General features: G+C 42.6%; 1 protein-coding gene across 1 annotated transcript in view; it reads left to right on the forward strand.

The window, feature by feature from the left end:
* The window catches only part of LOC110516808 (adhesion G protein-coupled receptor L3), a 361,807-nt gene that overhangs the window by 189,536 nt on the left and 149,771 nt on the right, over positions 1-22,500 (forward strand). The window contains 3 exon segments of the mRNA XM_090211801.1: positions 1-13; positions 11,066-11,251; positions 12,084-12,698. The exon segment at positions 1-13 is cut by the window's left edge and continues 2 nt beyond it. Coding sequence (XP_090067927.1) covers positions 1-13; positions 11,066-11,251; positions 12,084-12,698 — 814 coding nt within the window.

A 22,500-nucleotide genomic window follows, 5' to 3' on the forward strand; every position in this document is an offset into this window, starting at 1 on the left:
GTGGAACAGAAAGGTAAGTCACACTCACACACACACGGACAAGCAACACACAAACACACACACACATACACACACACACGGACACGCAACACACAGACACACACACACAGGCATTCATTCAAGCAACGCACACACAGAAACATACACACACGTGCGGTCACGCAACACACACACACACACAGACACACACACACACATGTGCGGTCACGCAACACACACACACACACAGACACACACACACACATGTGCGGTCACGCAACACACACACACACACAGACACACACCTATGTCCTTTGTTTGCTCTCTCACATGTTTGTTTGATCTGCACCCGAGTGAGTTTTTAAAGTCATGTTTGGTTGTTCGGTGGTATTGTATTTGATGCAGACGTTACATTGCTTTGTGCCCTGCAACAGAGAGACAGGTCTTTCAACATCACTGTTACTATATTAGGATAGTATGAATTTAGAATACAGATCACTGTTACTATATTAGGATAGTATGAATTTAGAATACAGATCACTGTTACTATATTAGGATAGTATGAATTTAGAATACAGATCACTGTTACTATATTAAGACAGTATGAATTAAGAAAACAGATCACTGTTACTATATTACGATAGTATGAATTTAGAATACAGATCACTGTTACTATATTAGAATAGTATGAATTTAGAATACAGATCACTGTTACTATATTAGGATAGTATGAATTTAGAATACAGATCACTGTTACTATATTAGGATAGTATGAATTTAGAATACAGATCACTGTTACTATATTAGGATAGTATGAATTTAGAATACAGATCACTGTTACTATATTAGGATAGTATGAATTTAGAATACAGATCACTGTTACTATATTAAGATAGTATGAATTTAGAGAAATGACGCCACATCACAGAAACGACAGGCTTTTGGATAGTAGTAAAGTTGCGAAATATAACCTTGTATTTTGTTATGCCTGCTATTGTTTTGTTATGCCTGTTATTGTTTTGTTATGCCTGTTATTGTTTTGTTATGCCTGTTATTGTTTTGTTATCCCTGTTATTGTTTTGTTATGCCTGCTATTGTTTTGTTATGCCTGTTATTGTTTTGTTATGCCTGTTATTGTTTTGTTATGCCTGTTATTGTTTTGTTATGCCTGTTATTGTTTTTTTTTGCCTGTTATTGTTTTGTTATGCCTGTTATTGTTTTGTTATGCCTGTTATTGTTTTGTTATGCCTGTTATTGTTTTGTTATGCCTGTTATTGTTTTGTTATGCCTGTTATTGTTTTGTTATGCCTGCTATTGTTTTGTTATGCCTGCTATTGTTTTGTTATGCCTGCTATTGTTTTGTTATGCCTGCTATTGTTTTGTTAGGCCTGTTATTGTTTTGTTATGCCTGTTATTGTTTTGTTAGGCCTGTTATTGTTTTGTTAGGCCTGTTATTGTTTTGTTAGGCCTGTTATTGTTTTGTTATGCCTGCTATTGTTTTGAATGCAACACAACATAACATACTGTATTTTAAAGTTGCAGTAAATTGCAATTCATATAAAACAGTATATAGTTCATTCGGAAAGTATTCAGACCCCTGGACGTTTTCCACATTTTGTTACGTTACAGACTTGTTCTAAAATGGATTATATGCTTTTTCTTCCTCCTCAATCTACACACTATGCTCCATAATGTCAAAGCAAAAACAGGTTTGTAGACATTTTAGAAAATGTATTAAAAATAAAAAACAGAAGTACCTTATTTACATGAGTATTCAGACCCTTATGAAGTACTCAGACCCTTATGAAGTATTCAGACCCTTATGAAGTATTCAGACCCTTATGAAGTATTCAGACCCTTATGAAGTATTCAGACCCTTATGAAGTATTCAGACCCTTATGAAGTACTCTGACCCTTATGAAGTACTCAGACCCTTATGAAGTATTCAGACCCTTATGAAGTATTCAGACCCTTATGAAGTACTCAGACCCTTATGAAGTATTCCGACCCTTATGAAGTATTCAGACCCTTATGAAGTACTCAGACCCTTATGAAGTACTCGGACCCTTATGAAGTACTCAGACCCTTATGAAGTATTCAGACCCTTATGAAGTATTCAGACCCTTATGAAGTATTCAGACCCTTATGAAGTATTCAGACCCTTATGAAGTATTCAGACCCTTATGAAGTATTCAGACCCTTATGAAGTATTCAGACCCTTATGAAGTATTCAGACCCTTATGAAGTACTCAGACCCTTATGAAGTATTCAGACCCTTATGAAGTACTCAGACCCTTATGACGTATTCAGACCCTTATGAAGTACTCAGACCCTTATGAAGTACTCGAACCCTTATGAAGTATTCAGACCCTTATGAAGTACTCGGACCCTTATGAAGTACTCCGACCCTTATGAAGTATTCAGACCCTTATGAAGTACTCAGACCCTTATGAAGTATTCCGACCCTTATGAAGTATTCAGACCCTTATGAAGTATTCAGACCCTTATGAAGTACTCAGACCCTTATGAAGTACTCTGACCCTTATGAAGTACTCAGACCCTTATGAAGTATTCAGACCCTTATGAAGTACTCAGACCCTTATGAAGTATTCAGACCCTTATGAAGTATTCAGACCCTTATGAAGTATTCAGACCCTTATGAAGTACTCCGACCCTTATGAAGTACTCAGACCCTTATGAAGTACTCAGACCCTTATGAAGTACTCAGACCCTTATGAAGTATTCAGACCCTTATGAAGTACTCAGACCCTTATGAAGTATTCAGACCCTTATGAAGTATTCAGACCCTTATGAAGTACTCGAACCCTTATGAAGTATTCAGACCCTTATGAAGTACTCGGACCCTTATGAAGTACTCCGACCCTTATGAAGTATTCAGACCCTTATGAAGTACTCAGACCCTTATGAAGTATTCCGACCCTTATGAAGTATTCAGACCCTTATGAAGTATTCAGACCCTTATGAAGTACTCAGACCCTTATGAAGTACTCTGACCCTTATGAAGTACTCAGACCCTTATGAAGTATTCAGACCCTTATGAAGTACTCAGACCCTTATGAAGTATTCAGACCCTTATGAAGTATTCAGACCCTTATGAAGTATTCAGACCCTTATGAAGTACTCCGACCCTTATGAAGTACTCAGACCCTTATGAAGTACTCAGACCCTTATGAAGTACTCAGACCCTTATGAAGTATTCAGACCCTTATGAAGTACTCAGACCCTTATGAAGTATTCAGACCCTTATGAAGTATTCAGACCCTTATGAAGTACTCAGACCCTTATGAAGTACTCAGACCCTTATGAAGTATTCAGACCCTTATGAAGTATTCAGACCCTTATGAAGTATTCAGACCCTTATGAAGTACTCAGACCCTTATGAAGTATTCAGACCCTTATGAAGTATTCAGACCCTTATGAAGTACTCAGACCCTTATGAAGTACTCAGACCCTTATGAAGTATTCAGACCCTTATGAAGTATTCAGACCCTTATGAAGTATTCAGACCCTTATGAAGTACTCAGACCCTTATGAAGTATTCAGACCCTTATGAAGTATTCAGACCCTTATGAAGTATTCAGACCCTTATGAAGTACTCAGACCCTTATGAAGTACTCAGACCCTTATGAAGTACTCAGACCCTTATGAAGTACTCAGACCCTTATGAAGTATTCAGACCCTTATGAAGTATTCAGACCCTTATGAAGTACTCAGACCCTTATGAAGTATTCAGACCCTTATGAAGTACTCGGACCCTTATGAAGTATTCTGACCCTTATGAAGTATTCAGACCCTTATGAAGTACTCTGACCCTTATGAAGTACTCAGACCCTTATGAAGTACTCTGACCCTTATGAAGTACTCAGACCCTTATGAAGTACTCGGACCCTTATGAAGTATTCAGACCCTTATGAAGTACTCTGACCCTTATGAAGTACTCAGACCCTTATGAAGTACTCTGACCCTTATGAAGTACTCGGACCCTTATGAAGTACTCTGACCCTTATGAAGTACTCAGACCCTTATGAAGTATTCAGACCCTTATGAAGTATTCAGACCCTTATGAAGTACTCAGACCCTTATGAAGTATTCAGACCCTTATAAAGTATTCTGACCCTTATGAAGTATTCAGACCCTTATAAAGTATTCAGACCCTTATGAAGTATTCCGACCCTTATGAAGTATTCAGACCCTTATGAAGTACTCAGACCCTTATGAAGTACTCAGACCCTTATGAAGTACTCAGACCCTTTGCTATGAGACTCTAAATTGATCCTCAGGTGCATCGTGTTTCCATGAATCATCCTTGAGATGTTTCTACAACTTGATTGGAGTCAACTTGTGGTAAATTCAATTGATTGGACATGATTTGGAAAGGCACACACCTGTCTATATAAGGTCCCACAGTTGACAGTGCATGTCAGAGCAAAAACCAAGCCGTGAGGTCGAAATAATTATCTGTAGAGCTCCGAGACAGGATTGTGTCGAGGCACAGATCTGGGGAATGGTAGCAAAAACATGTCTACAGCATTGAAGGTCCCCAAAAACACAGTGGCCTCTCATCATTCTGAAATGTAAGACATTTGGAACCACCGAGAATCTTCCTAGAGCTGGCCGCCCGGCCAAACTGACCAATCGGGGGAGAAGGGCCTTGGTCAGGGGAGGTGACCAAGAACCCGATGGTCACTCTGACGGAGCTCCAGAGTTCCTCAGTGGAGATGAGAAAAAGGGACATTTAGCTTTTCTTAATGAAGCAGAAAATCATCAGTTATTTGTGGTTGTTAGCTTAGCTGTCATCAATTCTGTTTTGTAGTTTTACACCCTCTGGTCTGCTGTCAACTCTCCATACAACCCAAACACTAACATCAACAATGCCCATATCTCTAAAGGAACTACAGTTCTCATACTGCATTTCAATAACGGCCATTGTTTCCAAATCAGTCATAATAAAGAACTACCCGCCAAAATTGCATTGTGGGAAAAGGGGAAAACCAAAGCTCACATCTGGACATCTTTTCCTTGACATTCCTGGGACATGACAGTCCCCAAGACACACACACACACACACACACAGAGCCACACACAGAGAGCCACACACACACACACACACACAGAGCCACACACACACACACACACACACACACACACACACACACACACACACACACACACAGAGCCACACACACAGAGCCACACACACACACACAGAGCCACACACACACACACACAGACCCACACACACACACACACAGAGCCACACACACACACACACACACACAGACCCACACACACACAGACCCACACACACACAGACCCACACACACACAGAGCCACACACACACACACACACAGACCCACACACACACAGAGCCACACACACATAAATCATAAAACACAATCCCAGTGTTCCCTGTTTTCCGACTCTGTAAAATAACGGCCGGTGTGGGAAAGGAATTACCGGAACAATCTCATAAAACCAGCAGGGAATAAAAGACTGTTAGTTAGACACTAATGCACTCAGCAGTGTGTGTAGTGTGTAGTGTGTAGTGTGTGTGTGTGTGTGTTTGTGTGTGTGTGTGTGTCTCAGCAGTTTTCTGACAAAAATATAAATAGAAGGAGAGAGCGGTATGAGACTAATTAGGAGGGAGAGAAGGAAGAACAGATAAGGGGAGAGAGGGTATGGTATCAGGAGGAGGGAGGAGAGAGAGGAGAGAGAGGAGAGGGATGGTATCAGAGGAGGGAGGAGAGAGAGGAGAGAGGAGAGGGGTGGTATATTAGGAGGGAGGAGAGGGGTGGTATCAGGAGGAGAGCGAGGAGAGAGAGGAGATGGGTGGTATCAGGAGGAGGGAGGAGAGAGGAGAGAGTGATGGTATCAGGAGGGAGGAGAGGGAGGAGAGGGATGGTATCAGAGGAGGGAGGAGAGAGAGGAGAGTGATGGTATCAGAGGAGAGAGAGGAGAGGGATGGTATCAGAGGAGAGAGAGGAGAGGGATGGTATCAGAGGAGGGAGGAGAGAGAGGAGAGGGATGGTTTCAGAGGAGGGAGGAGAGAAAGGAGAGGGATGGTATCAGGAGGAAGGAGAGAGAAGAGAGGGATGGTATCAGAGGAGGGAGGAGAGAGGAGAGGGATGGTTTCAGAGGAGGGAGGAGAGAGAATAGAGGGATGGTATCAGAGAGCGGAGAGGGATGGTATCAGAGGAGGAGAGGGGTGGTATCAGAGGAGGGAGGAGAGAGAAGAGAGGGATGGTTTCAGAGGAGGGAGGAGCGAGAAGAGAGAGGGATGGTAAGAGAGGAGGGAGGAGAGGAGAGAAGGATGGTAACAGATGAGGGAGGAGAGAGAGAAAGGGAGGAAGGGAGGGAGGGATAGCAACAGAGAAAACAGGAAGGGTTGGGAACAGAGCAGGGAGGCAGAGACAGATGAGAACAGAGGAGGGAGGGAGAGACAGATGGGGACAGAGGAGGGAGGGAGAAACAGATGGGGACAGAGGAGGGAGGGAGAGACAGATGGGGACAGAGGAGGCAGGGAGGGAGAGACAGACGGGAACAGAGGAGGGTGGCAGAGACAGATGATAACAGAGGAGGGAGGGAGAGACAGATGGGGACAGAGGAGGCAGGGAGGGAGAGACAGACGGGAACAGAGGAGGGTGGCAGAGACAGATGATAACAGAGGAGGGAGGGAGAGACAGATGAGAACAGAGGAGGGAGGGAGAGACAGATGGGGACAGAGGAGGCAGGGAGGGAGAGACAGACGGGAACAGAGGAGGGTGGCAGAGACAGATGAGAACAGAGGAGGGAGGGAGAGACAGATGAGAACAGAGGAGGGAGGGAGAGACAGATGGGGACAGAGGAGGCAGGGAGGGAGAGACAGACGGGAACAGAGGAGGGTGGCAGAGACAGATGAGAACAGAGGAGGGAGGGAGAGACAGATGGGGACAGAGGAGGCAGGGAGGGAGAGACAGATGGGAACAGAGGAGGGTGGCAGAGACAGATGGGAACAGAGGAGGGAGGGACAGATGGGGACAGAGGAGGGAGAGACAGATGGGGACAGAGGAGGGAGGGAGAGACAGATGGGAACAGAGGAGGGAGGGAGAGACAGATGGGGACAGAGGAGGGAGGGAGAGACAGATGGGAACAGAGGAGGGAGGGAGAGACAGATGGAAACAGAGGAGGGAGGGAGAGACATATGGAAACAGAGGAGGGAGGGAGAGACAGATGGGAACAGAGGAGGGAGGGAGAGACAGATGGGGACAGAGGAGGCAGGGAGGGAGAGACAGATGGGGACAGAGGAGGGAGGGAGGGAGGGAGAGAGATACAGATGGGAACAGAGGAGGGAGGGAGGGAGAGACAGATGGGGACAGAGGAGTGAGACAGAGACAGATGGGAACAGAGGAGGGAGGGAGAGAGATGGAAACAGAGGAGGGAGGGAGAGACAGATGGAAACAGAGGAGGGAGGGAGAGATAGATGGAAACAGAGGAGGGAGGGAGAGACATGGAAATAGAGGAGGGAGGGAGAGCCAGATGGGAACAGAGGAGGGAGGGAGAGACAGATGGCAACAGAGGAGGGAGGGAGAGACAGATGGGAACAGAGGAGGGAGGGAGAGACAGATGGGAACAGAGGAGGGAGGGAGAGACAGATGTGGACAGAGGAGGGAGGGAGAGACAGATGGGAACAGAGGAGGGAGGGAGAGACAGATGGAAACAGAGGAGGGAGGGAGAGACAGATGGGAACAGAGGAGGGAGGGAGAGACAGATGGGAACAGAGGAGGGAGGGAGAGACAGATGTGGACAGAGGAGGGAGGGAGAGACAGATGTGGACAGAGGAGGGAGGGAGAGACAGATGGAAACAGAGGAGGGAGGGAGGGAGAGACAGATGGGAACAGAGGAGGGAGGGAGGGAGAGACAGATGGGGACAGAGGAGTGAGGGAGAGACAGATGTAGACAGAGGGAGGGAGAGACAGATGTGGACAGGGGAGGGAGGGAGAGACAGATGTGGACAGAGGAGTGAGTGAGAGACACATGTGGACACAGGAGGGAGGGAGAGACAGATGTGGACAGAGGAGGGAGGGAGGGAGAGACAGATGGGAACAGAGGAGGGAGGGAGGGAGAGACAGATGGGGACAGAGGAGGGAGGGAGAGACAGATGTGGACAGAGGAGGGAGGGAGAGACAGATGGAAACAGAGGAGTGAGGGAGAGACAGATGTGGACAGAGGAGGGAGGGAGAGACAGATGGAAACAGAGGAGGGAGGGAGAGACAGATGGGAACAGAGGAGTGAGGGAGAGACAGATGGGAACAGAGGAGGGAGGGAGAGACAGATGGAAACAGAGGAGGGAGGGAGAGACAGATGGCGACAGAGGAGGGAGGGAGGGAGAGACAGATGGGAACAGAGGAGTGAGGGAGAGACAGATGGGAACAGAGGAGGGAGGGAGAGACAGATGGGAACAGAGGAGGGAGGGAGAGACAGATGGGAACAGAGGAGGGAGGGAGAGACAGATGGGAACAGAGGAGGGAGGGAGAGACAGATGGGATCAGAGGAGGGAAAACACTTGATGTTTCTTCTCATCTGAGAGATATCTATTATTAATATCTTAGATAACAGACACATAATAACCCTGAGTCTCTGATAGATATATATTAATATCTTAGATAACAGACACATAATAACCCAGAGTCTCTGATAGATATCTATTAATATCTTAGATAACAGACACATAATAACCCAGAGTCTCTGATAGATATCTATTAATATCTTAGATAACAGACACATAATAACCCTGGGTCTCTGATAGATATCTATTAATATCTTAGATAACAGACACATAATAACCCAGAGTCTCTGATAGATATCTATTAATATCTTAGATAACAGACACAAAATAACCCTGGGTCTCTGATAGATATCTATTAATATCTTAGATAACAGACACATAATAACCCTGGGTCTCTGATAGATATCTATTAATATCTTAGATAACAGACACAAAATAACCCTGGGTCTCTGATAGATATCTATTAATATCTTAGATAACAGACACAAAATAACCCTGAGTCTCTGAGAGATATCTATTAATATCTTAGATAACAGACACAAAATAACCCTGAGTCTCTGAGAGATATCTATTAATATCTTAGATAACAGACACATAATAACCCTGGGTCTCTGATATATATCTATTAACATCTTAGATAACAGACACATAATAACCCTGGGTGTTATTAAATATATATATATTAATATATTAGATAACAGACACATAACAACCCTGAGTGTTATTAAAGATATATATGAATTTCTTAGTTAACAGACACACCTAAAATGGCCATAGGAAAAGTCCGGGTCTATAGAGATTCAATACAAAACGACGCCACATTGACAGTAAACAGTACAGTTGTTTAGTTGGCGTTAGGAGTTATGAAATGGCTGCACAGGAAGCCTCTGAGTAACCCAGTATATTACACTAGTAGTAGACTAGCTACTGTTAGCACATTGACAGTAAACAGTACAGTTGTTTAGTTGGCGTTAGGAGTTATGAGATGGCTGCACAGGAAGCCTCTGAGTAACCCAGTATATTACACTAGTAGTAGACTAGCTACTGTTAGCACATTGACAGTAAACAGTACAGTTGTTTAGTTGGCGTTAGGAGTTATGAGATGGCTGCACAGGAAGCCTCTGAGTAACCCAGTATATTACACTAGTAGTAGACTAGCTACTGTTAGCACATTGACAGTAAACAGTACAGTTGTTTAGTTGGCGTTAGGAGTTATGAAATGGCTGCACAGGAAGCCTCTGAGTAACCCAGTATATTACACTAGTAGTAGACTAGCTACTGTTAGCACATTGACAGTAAACAGTACAGTTGTTTAGTTGGCGTTAGGAGTTATGAAATGGCTGCACAGGAAGCCTCTGAGTAACCCAGTATATTACACTAGTAGTAGACTAGCTACTGTTAGCACAGAGAAGACATTTTGGGCTGATTTCCCGGGCCCAGAATACCTGCTACTAATCTATCGACTCCTCTTATCTCACAGCAATACATACACAGCCCTATTCAGAAGATATGGCTGGCAGGCTGGCTGGCTGGCTGGCTGGCTGGCTGGCTGGCTGGCAGGCTGGCTGGCTGGCAGGCTGGCTGGCTGGCTGACCCCCTGGCTGACTGGCTGGCTGGCTGATTGACTGGCTGGCTGACTGGCTGACTGGCTGGCTGACTGGCTGACTGGCTGACTGGCTGGCTGGCTGGCTGACTGGCTGACTGGCTGGCTGGCTGACTGGCTGGCTGGCTGACTGGCTGGCTGACATACAGATTTATTTTATTTTAGGAACAACAATTATACAGTTAAAACAGTTTTTAAAAGTACCTGAAACTCAGAGGAAAACACTTACATGGAAATACACAGTGAGAATACATGGAGATACACAGTGAGAATACATGGAAATACACAGTGAGAATACATGGAGATACACATTGAGAATACATGGAAATACACAGTGAGAATACATGGAGATACACAGTGAGAATACATGGAAATACACAGTGAGAATACATGGAAATACACAGTGAGAATACATGGAAATACACAGTGAGAATACATGGAGATACACAGTGAGAATACATGGAAATACACATTGCGAATACATGGAAATACACATTGCGAATACATGTAAATACACATTGAGAATACATGGAAATACACATTGAGAATACATAGAAATACACAGTGAGAATACATGGAAATACACAGTGAGAATACATGGAAATACACATTGCGAATACATGTAAATACACATTGAGAATACATGGAAATACACATTGAGAATACATAGAAATACACAGTGAGAATACATGGAAATACACAGTGAGAATACATGGAAATACACATTGAGAATACATGGAGATACACAGTGAGAATACATGGAAATACACAGTGAGAATAATGAACAGTAAACTAGCCTACATGCACTTTAGATGCATCATCAATGAAAACCATTGATCCTGTAAACAGATAACAAGCCTTCGTCTCAGTAAATGGATTGAATTGAAACCATCACATGTATCTCTGTCCTGTGCAGTGTTCCTGTGTCCAGGTATCCTACGAGGCGTGTACCAGAGTGAACACCTGTTTGAGTCCGACCACCAATCAGGAGCCTGGTGTAAAGATCCATTCCAGGCCTCTGATAAGATTTACTACATGCCCTGGACTCCCTACCGCACGGACACTCTCACAGAGTACTCCTCCAAGGAGGACTTCATCGCAGGTCTGCATTTTACTAACAATTATTTCACATTTATTTTTATTATAATGTTGGATTTTATTGCTGTTTTTAAAAAATATATATATATTTTTTAAATTTGCTAATGTAAAGTGACTTTAATTAAAGGGCCCAACTAGCTCTCGGCAGCGTAGCCTAGTGGTTAGAGTGTTGGACTAGTAACCGGAAGGTTGCAAGTTCAAACCCCCGAGCTGACAAGGTACAAATCTGTCGTTCTGCCCCTGAACAGGCAGTTAGCCCACTGTTCCTAGGCCGTCATTGAAAATAAGAATTTGTTCTTAACTGACTTGCCTAGTTAAATAAAGTTTAAATAAAAAATTGTTACGTCAATATTAGATGTTTATCCATGTGTCTGAAATTTCAAACTTGTTGCAAATGTCAAATTGTTTAAAGTTAAGTTATTAACTCCAAGTGGTTAAGGTTTGGGCTTAAAACAAAAATTCTCAAAAACAATTTTCTATTGCTGCGTTTTGAAAATGCATCCTTTTACACCAGAGGCAGATCGTTACAACGACCGAGCAAAACCAAAACTTAACTTGAAAGGTAACAGCGCTCACTGTTGCCCCTAGTGGCCGGTTTCCACATTGTCTCCTGACTTCCTCAGACATGGATGGACGTCGGACACTGCCTTGTATCACGGGGGGACCTGGCTGATTTTCCCCAGACACAGATTCAACCTAAGAAGTTCTTTAAATTGAGAATATTGTGTGTTTTTTTTTGAGTTCTGGACGAGGTTTAATCTGTGTCTGAGGTAAACTTCCCCTCGGGTGTTTTGAACAAAACGCTTCTAATTAAAATGTATTTGAATTGTTTACAGGACGACCGACGACCACGTACAAGCTGCCTCACCGCGTCGACGGGACGGGCTTCGTGGTCTACGACGGAGCTTTGTTCTTCAACAAGGAGCGGACGCGCAACATCGTCAAGTTCGACCTCCGCACGCGGATCAAGAGCGGCGAGGCCATCATCGCCAACGCCAACTACCACGACACGTCGCCGTACCGCTGGGGCGGCAAGTCGGACATCGACCTCGCCGTCGACGAAATGGGCCTCTGGGTTTTGTACGCCACGGAGACGAACAACGGGCGCATCGTGGTCTCGCAGCTCAACCCTTACACGCTTCGCATCGAAGGGTCCTGGGACACCACCTACGACAAGCGGACCGCCTCCAACGCCTTCATGGTGTGCGGCGTTCTCTACGTGGTGAAAACCGTCTACGAGGACGACGACAACGAGGCCACGGGGAACAAGATAGATTATATGTACAGCACCGCCCAGAGTAAAGAAACCTTTGTGTCCATCCTGTTCCCTAACTCTTACCAGTACATAGCAGCAGTGGACTACAATCCCAGAGACAATCTGCTGTACGTCTGGAACAACTATCACGTAGTCAAATACTTACTGGACTTCGGGAACAACGACAACAGGTTGGGTAGGTGGAATGTTGATCTACTTTTCTCTTCGTCTTTCTTTCTTTTTCTTTCTTAAAACTCTTGGTTTTTCTAGGTTTGACTGGCTAGGTGGAATATTAATCTCTCTAGAGACTTCTTTAGTTCTGTGGGTTTGTGTAAAGGACAGTCTCTAGACTACTATAGTTCTGTAGGTGTGTGTAATGTACAGTCTCTAGACTACTATAGTTCTGTGGGTGTGTGTAAAGGACAGTCTCTAGACTACTATAGTTCTGTAGGTGTGTGTAAAGGACCGTCTCTAGACTATAGTTCTGTAGGTGTGTGTAATGGACAGTCTCTAGACTATAGTTCTGTAGGTGTGTGTAAAGGACAGTCTCTAGACTACTATAGTTCTGTAGGTGTGTGTAAAGGACAGTCTCTAGACTACTATAGTTCTGTAGGTGTGTGTAAAGGACAGTCTCTAGACTACTATAGTTCTGTAGGTGTGTGTAATGGACAGTCTCTAGACTACTATAGTTCTGTAGGTGTGTGTAATGGACAGTCTCTAGACTATAGTTCTGTAGGTGTGTGTAAAGGACAGTCTCTAGACTATAGTTCTGTAGGTGTGTGTAAAGGACAGTCTCTAGACTACGATAGTTCTGTAGGTGTGTGTAATGGACAGTCTCTAGACTACTATAGTTCTGTAGGTGTGTGTAAAGGACAGTCTCTAGACTACTATAGTTCTGTAGGTGTGTGTAAAGGACAGTCTCTAGACTACTATAGTTCTGTAGGTTTGTGTAATGGACAGTCTCTAGACTACTATAGTAATGGACAGTTTCTAGACTTTAGCTCAGAGGGAGGGAACATTCTTGTGGTAGGTTTTTTTCCTCTCTATCTCTTTCTCTCTCTCTCTCTCTCTCTCTCTCTCTCTCTCTCTCTCTCTCTCTCTCTCTGTCTCTCTCTCTCTCTCTCTCTCTCTCTCTCTCTCTCTCTCTCTCTCTCTCTCTCTCTCTGTCTCTCTCTCTCTCTCTCTCTCTCTGTCTCTCTCTCTCTCTCTCTCTCTCTTTCTCTATAACTCTCTGTCTGTCTCTCTCTCTCTCTCTCTCTCTCTCTCTCTCTCTCTCTCTCTCTCACTATCTCCCCCTCTCTCTCCATCACTCTCTCTCTCTCTCTCTCTCTCTCTCCCCTCTCTCTCTCTCACTATCTCCCCCCTCTCTCTCCATCTCTCTCTCTCTCTCTCTCTCCCCCATCTTTCTCTCGCTCTCTCTCACTCTCTCCTGTCTCTCTCTCTCTCTCTCTTGCACTCTCTCCTGTCTCTCTCACTCTCCCTCCCCCTCCCTCCCTCACCCAACCTAGCCCAGTAGAGTACATTACTCTTAAATGGACTAGGGCCCTGGAGAGTCTTAGGGGGGGAGTTGAGTGATTCCTTCCCAGAGACAGGCACTCTCAGATTGGGGTATAAGAGCAGGCCTACCCCCTGCTCTGGATATCCCTGGAGGTCTAAGCTACACTATCTAGCCGGTGTAATTGACTCTAACACCTTCTCACGGTGTCGGCAACTCGGTTCAGCCTCTCTTTATTAAATGATGGTCGAATTAATGCATGCTTTTACACACATTTAGGAGACACTACAAGAAATTATTGGAGGAAGGGGAGAGAGGGAGGGGAGAGGGAGGGGTGGAGAGGAAGGGGAGAGATGGATAAGGTGGATGGAGAGGGAGGGTTGGAGAGTGATGGTGAAGGAGGGATGGAGAGGGAGGGGTGGAGAGGGAGGGATGGAGAGGGAGGGATGGAGAGGGAGGGTTGGAGAGGGAGGGTTGGAGAGGGAGGGATGGAGAGGGAGGGATGGAGAGGGAGGGATGGAGAGGGATGGAGAAAGGGAGTTAGGGGAGCAAGGTAAAGAGGGATGAGGGAAGGGAGGGAAGGTGGGTGGGAGGGAAAGAGGGATGAGGGAAGGGAGGGAAGGTGGGTGGGAGGGAAAGAGGGATGGAAACAGTGTTCTCTGAGATCTCTGTGTTTTATAATGGAGACTTGTGTGTCTACAGGAGCTTTAAGAGATGATCAATGGAGATTAAATGGAGCGAACAACCTACCAAACACACACACAGACACACACACACAGACACACACACACACTCACTGCTGAGAAGGGGACGATAACTACAACCAATGGCTGTTCTGCTCTACTCTACTCTGTTCTGTTCTGTTCTGTTCTGTTCTATTCTATTCTATTCTATTCTATTCTATTCTGTTCTGTTCTATTCTGTTCTGTTCTGTTCTGTTCTATTCTGTTCTGTTCTGTTCTGTTCTACTCTGTTCTGTTCTACTCTGTTCTGTTCTGTTCTGTTCTGTTCTATTCTGTTCTGCTCTACTCTGTTCTGTTCTGTTCTGCTCTACTCTGTTCTGTTCTGTTCTGTTCTGCTCTACTCTGTTCTGCTCTATTCTGTTCTGTTCTGTTCTGCTCTACTCTGTTCTGTTCTGTTCTGTTCTGCTATACTCTGTTCTGTTCTGTTCTGTTCTGCTCTACTCTGTTCTGCTCTATTCTGTTCTGTTCTGTTCTGTTCTGCTCTACTCTGTTCTGTTCTGTTCTGTTCTGTTATGTTCTATTCTGTTCTGCTCTACTCTGTTCTGTTCTTTCTGTTCTACTCTGTTCTGTTCTGTTCTGTTCTACTCTGTTCTGTTCTGTTCTGTTCTGTTCTACTCTGTTCTGTTCTGTTCTGTTCTGTTCTATTCTGTTCTGTTCTGTTCTGTTCTGTTCTGCTCTACTCTGTTCTGTTCTGTTCTACTCTGTTCTGTTCTGTTCTGTTCTACTCTGTTCTGTTCTGTTCTGCTCTGTTCTGTTCTACTCTGTTCTGTTCTGTTCTACTCTGCTCTGTTCTACTCTGTTCTGTTCTGTTCTGCTCTGTTCTGTTCTACTCTGTTCTGTTCTACTCTGTTATGTTCTGCTCTGCTCTGTTCTACTCTGTTCTACTCTGCTCTGTTCTACTCTGTTCTGTTCTGTTCTACTCTGCTATGTTCTGTTCTGTTCTGTTCTGTTCTACTCTGCTCTGTTCTACTCTGTTCTGTTCTGTTCTACTCTGCTCTGTTCTACTCTGTTCTGTTCTGTTCTGTTCTACTCTGTTCTGTTCTACTCTGCTCTGTTCTACTCTGTTCTGTTCTGTTCTGTTCTGTTCTACTCTGTTCTGTTCTGCTCTGTTCTGTTCTACTCTGTTCTGTTCTACTCTGTTCTGTTCTGTTCTGTTCTGCTCTGTTCTGTTCTACTCTGTTCTGTTCTGTTCTACTCTGTTCTGTTCTGTTCTGCTCTGTTCTGTTCTACTCTGTTCTGTTCTGTTCTGTTCTACTCTGTTCTGTTCTGTTCTGTTCTGCTCTGTTCTGTTCTACTCTGTTCTGTTCTACTCTGCTCTGTTCTACTCTGTTCTGTTCTGCTCTGCTCTGTTCTGTTCTACTCTGTTCTGTTCTACTCTGCTCTGTTCTACTCTGTTCTGTTCTGTTCTGTTCTACTCTGTTCTGTTCTGCTCTGTTCTGTTCTACTCTGTTCTGTTCTGTTCTACTCTGTTCTGTTCTGTTCTGCTCTGTTCTACTCTGTTCTGTTCTGTTCTGCTCTGTTCTGTTCTACTCTGTTCTGTTCTGTTCTACTCTGTTCAGTTCTGTTCTGTTCTGTTCTGCTCTGTTCTGTTCTACTCTGTTCTGTTCTACTCTGCTCTGTTCTACTCTGTTCTTTTCTGTTCTGCTCTGTTCTGTTCTACTCTGTTCTGTTCTACTCTGCTCTGTTCTACTCTGTTCTGTTCTGTTCTGTTCTACTCTGTTCTGTTCTGCTCTGTTCTGTTCTACTCTGTTCTGTTCTGTTCTACTCTGTTCTGTTCTGTTCTACTCTGTTCTGTTCTGTTCTGTTCTGTTCTGCTCTGTTCTGTTCTACTCTGTTCTGTTCTGTTCTATTCTGCTCTGTTCTGTTCTTTTCTGTTCTCCTCTGTTCTGTTCTGCTCTGTTCTGCTCTGTTCTGTTCTACTCTGTTCTGTTCTGTTCTACTCTGTTCTGTTCTGCTCTGTTCTGTTCTGCTCTGTTCTGCTCTGTTCTGTTCTACTCTGTTCTGTTCTGTTCTGTTCTGCTCTACTCTGTTCTGTTCTGCTCTGTTCTGTTCTGCTCTGTTCTGTTCTGTTCTGCTCTGCTCTGTTCTGTTCTGCTCTGTTCTACTCTGTTCTGTTCTACTCTGTTCTGTTCTGCTCTGTTCTGTTCTACTCTGTTCTGTTCTTCTCTGTTCTGTTCTACTCTGTTCTGTTCTGCTCTGTTCTGTTCTGCTCTGTTCTGCTCTGTTCTGTTCTACTCTGTTCTGTTCTGTTCTGTTCTGCTCTACTCTGTTCTGTTCTGCTCTGTTCTGTTCTGTTCTGCTCTGTTCTTTTCTGCTCTGTTCTGTTCTGTTCTGCTCTACTCTGTTCTGTTCTACTCTGTTCTGCTCTACTCTGTTCTGTTCTGCTCTGTTCTGTTCTGCTCTGTTCTGTTCTGTTCTGTTCTGCTCGGTTCTGTTCTACTCTGTTCTGTTCTACTCTGCTCTGTTCTACTCTGTTCTGTTCTGCTCTGTTCTGTTCTGTTCTGTTCTGCTCGGTTCTGTTCTACTCTGTTCTGTTCTGCTCTGTTCTGTTCTGCTCGGTTCTGTTCTACTCTGTTCTGTTCTGATATACATTATATACTGTAGTTAGGTGAAAGCTACATTGTGGAAAACTAATATTTGACCATGTGACCTGACCAGGTAAAAGTCTAGAGTTATAACTAGGGCCCAGAGTTGTTCCAGACCAGGTTTAAATCTAGAGTTATAACTAGGGCCCAGAGTTGTTCCAGACCAGGTTTAAATCTAGAGTGATAACTAGGGCCCAGAGTTATAACTAGGGCCCAGAGTTGTTCCAGACCAGGTTTAAGTCTAGAGTAATAACTAGGGCCCAGAGTTGTTCCAGACCAGGTTTAAATCTAGAGTAATAACTAGGGCCCAGAGTTGTTCCAGACCAGGTTTAAATCTAGAATAATAACTAGGGCCCAGAGTTGTTCCAGACCAGGTTTAAATCTGGAGTAATAACTAAGGCCCAGAGTTGTTCCAGACCAGGTTTAAATCTAGAGTAATAACTAGGGCTCAGAGTTGTTCCAGACCAGGTTTAAATCTAGAGTAATAACTAGGGCCCAGAGTTGTTCCAGACCAGGTTTAAATCTATAGTAATAACTAGGGCCCAGAGTTGTTCCAGACCAGGTATATGTCTAGAGTTTAACTAGGGCCCAGAGTTGTTCCTGGTCAGTGAAAATCTCCAGGCACAAGACATCAGAGTTGTGAAAAGCAGAACCAGAACCCCACTTCTATAGTGCCTATACTTTACAATGATGCCCTATTTAGTGAATAGGATATGATTTAAGACACACACACTCCTAGACGAACCACGGTTAACTGTGTATCGTCAGTCCAAACAGATCGCTGTGCCTTTGTAATGCTGAACTCATAGACTTCCTGCAGCACAAAGACAGTGGCGTCTATTGAAATGCAGATCTCCCATCTCCTCTGATGGCTGAGCCGTCTCTCTCCTGTTTCAGTTGTTTTCCCTCTTTATGGTGCTTCTTTTGACTGTCTCTCTACACATTATTAACCTGCACTATACTATACTATACTATACCATACTACACTATACTATACCATAATATACTATGATATACTATACTACACTATACTATACTATACTACAATATACTATACCATACTACACCATACTATACCATACTACACTATACTATACCATACTACACTATACCATACTATACCATACTATACTATACTATACTATACTATACCATACTACACTATACTATACCATACTACACTATACTATACCATAATATACTATGATATACTATACTATACACTACACTATACTATACTATACCATACTACACTATACTATACCATAATATACTATGATATACTATACTACACTATACTATACTACACTATACTATACCATACTACACTATACTATACCATAATATACTATACTATACCATACTACACTATACTATACCATAATATACTATAATATACTATACTATACACTATACTATACTACAATATACTATACCACACTATACCATAATATACTATAATATACTATACTATACCATAATATACTATACTATACCATAATATACTATAATATACTATACTATACCATAATATACTATACTATACCATACTACACTATACTATACCATAATGTACTATAATATACTATACTATACACTACACTATACTACAATATACTATACCACACTATACCATAATATACTATAATATACTATACTACACTATACTATACTATACTACAATATACTATACCATACTATACCATACTATACCATACTACACTATACTATACCATAATATACTATGATATACTATACTACACTATACTATACTACAATATACTATACCATACTATACCATACTATACTATACACTATACTATACCATAATGTACTATAATATACTATACTATACACTATACTATACCATAATATACTATAATATACTATACTATACACTATACTATACCATAATATACTATAATATACTATACTATACACTATACTATACCATAATGTACTATAATATACTATACTATACACTACACTATACTACAATATACTATACCACACTATACCATAATATACTATAATATACACTACACTATACTACAATATACTATACCACACTATACCATAATATACTATATTATACTATACTACACTATACTATACTATACTACAATATACTATACCATACTATACCATACTATACCATACTACACTATACTATACCATAATATACTATGATATACTATACTACACTATACTATACTACAATATACTATACCATACTATACCATACTATACTATAATATACTATATTATACTACACTATACTACACTATACTACAATATACTGTACCATACTATACCATACTATATTATACTATACTACACATTACTATACTATACCATACTATACTACAATATACTATACCATAATATACTATGATATACTATACTATACTATACTATACTATAGCATATTATACTATAATATGATATACTATACTGCACTATACTATACCATACTATGATGCACTATGCTACACCATACTATATAATACAATACTGTGCCATACTATAATATGATATACTATACTGCACTATTCTATACCGCACTATACTATACCATAATATGCTATACTATACTGTCCTATACTATACCATACTATACTATATGCTATACCATGCTATATAATACAATATTGTGCTATACTGTAATATAATGCACTATACTTTGCCATACTATACTGTACCATAATATGCTATAATGTACTATACTTCACTTACAAAATCTACAATATTGTACTATACTATACTATATTGTACTATGATCTCTCTCTCTCTCTCTCTCTCGTTTTATTGAGGCCTACAGTTAGCATGCCTGATGTATTAGATGAAATATGTAAATTATTGATCAGCCTGCACCGCTACAAAGTGTGTGTATGTGTGTGTGTGTGTGTGTGTGTGTGTATGTATGTGTGTGTGTGTGTGTGTGTGTGTGTGTTCTACAGACTTTAACAGCCTCAAAGTTTTCTCAAAAATGATACAATGTTTCAGCAATTCTGAAATAGCTAGGTTGTGGTTAGTGGGTTAACGCTGAATAAATTACGACACACACACACACACACACACACACACACACACACACACACACACACACACACACACACACACACACAGTCCTTTTTTTCTCTCACACATTTCAAAATGTGTTTAATGAGGAGCAATGTGACACATTAGAAATGGGTACGGTTGGAATCTCATGGTGAATAATGGGATGATGGCAATCCTTGGCTGTGAGTCCCAATGGGCACTCTATTCCCTAGGTAGTGCACTACAGAGGGAACAGGGTGTCATTTCAGAGCCTTGGCCCAACGTGTTGCACTACAGAGGGAACAGGGTGCCATTTCAGAGCCTTGGTACATATTGTTGTATTATATAGGGAACAGGGTGCCATTTCAGAGCCTTGGTCAATAGTGTTGCACTACAGAGGGAACAGGGTGCCATTTCAGAGCCTTGGTCCATAGTGTTGTATTATATAGGGAACAGGGTGCCATTTCAGAGCCTTGGTCCATAGTGTTGTATTATATAGGGAACAGGGTGCCATTTCAGAGCCTTGGTACATAGTGTTGTATTATATAGGGAACAGGGTGCCATTTCAGAGCCTTGGTCCATAGTGTTGTATTACATAGGGAACAGGGTGCCATTTCAGAGCCTTGGTCCATAGTATTGTATTATATAGGGAACAGGGTGCCATTTCAGAGCCTTGGTTAATAGTGTTGTATTATATAGGGAACAGGATGCCATTTCAGAGCCTTGTTCCATAGTGTTGTATTATATAGGGAACAGGGTGCCATTTCAGAGCCTTGGTCCATAGTGTTGTATTATATAGGGAACAGGGTGCCATTTCAGAGCCTTGGTCCAACGTGTTGCATTACAGAGGGGAACAGGGTGCCATTTCAGAGCCTTGGTCAATAGTGTTGTATTATATAGGGAACAGGGTGCCATTTCAGAGCCTTGGTTAATAGTGTTGTATTATATAGGGAACAGGGTGCCATTTCAGAGCCTTGGTCCAACGTGTTGCATTACAGAGGGGAACAGGGTGCCATTTCAGAGCCTTGGTCAATAGTGTTGTATTATATAGGGAACAGGGTGCCATTTCAGAGCCTTGGTCCATAGTGTTGTATTATATAGGGAACAGGGTGCCATTTCAGAGCCTTGGTCCATAGTGTTGTATTATATAGGGAACATGGTGCCATTTCAGAGCCTTGGTCCAACGTGTTGAATTACAGAGGGACAGGGTGCCATTTTAGAGCCTTGGTTATAGTGTTGGATCAGATAGGGACAGGGTGCCATTTCAGAGCCTTGGTTAATAGTGTTGTATTATATAGGGAACAGGGTGTCATTTCAGAGCCTTGGCCAACGTGTTGCACTAACAGAGGGAACAGGGTGCCATTTCAGAAGCCTTGTTGAACATGTCTGGATCATATAGGGAGCAGTGCATTATTTCAGAGCCTTGGTCCCAAACATGTTGTATTATATAGGGAACAGGGTGCCATTTCAGAGCCTTGATCCATAGTGTTGTATTATATAGGGAACAGGGTGCCATTTCAGCAGCCTTGGTCAATAGTGTTGTATTAAGAGGGAACAGGGTGCCATTTCAGAGCCTTGTTTAATAGTGTTGTATTATATAGGGAACAGGATGCCATTTCAGAGCCTTGGTCCAATGTGTTGTATTATATAGGGAACAGGATGCCATTTCAGAGCCTTGTTCCATAGTGTTGTATTATATAGGGAACAGGGTGTCATTTCAGAGCCTTGGTCCAACGTGTTGCACTACAGAGGGAACAGGGTGCCATTTCAGAGCCTTGGTCCAACATGTTGTATTATATAGGGAACAGTGTACCATTTCAGAGCCTTGGTCAATAGTGTTTGTACCAGATAGGGAACAGGGTGCCATTTCAGAGCCTTGGTCCAACGTGTTGCATTACAGAGGGGAACAGGGTTTCATTTCAGAGCCTTGGTCCAACATGTTGTATTATATAGGGAACAGTGTACCATTTCAGAGCCTTGGTCAGAGTGTTGTATTATATAGGGAAACATGTGCCTGTCATTTCAGAGCCTTGTTCCATAGTGTTGCATTACAGAGGGGAACAGGGTAATTGTCTGGTTGAAACCTCACTGTTTATTCCAGCCAGTCTCCCGGTGCTGACTGTCTAGTTAATT

This window comes from Oncorhynchus mykiss, chromosome 19, assembly GCF_057628025.1.
Source record: "Oncorhynchus mykiss isolate SJ-2025 chromosome 19, ASM5762802v1, whole genome shotgun sequence".
Classification (NCBI taxonomy): Eukaryota; Metazoa; Chordata; class Actinopteri; order Salmoniformes; family Salmonidae; genus Oncorhynchus; species Oncorhynchus mykiss.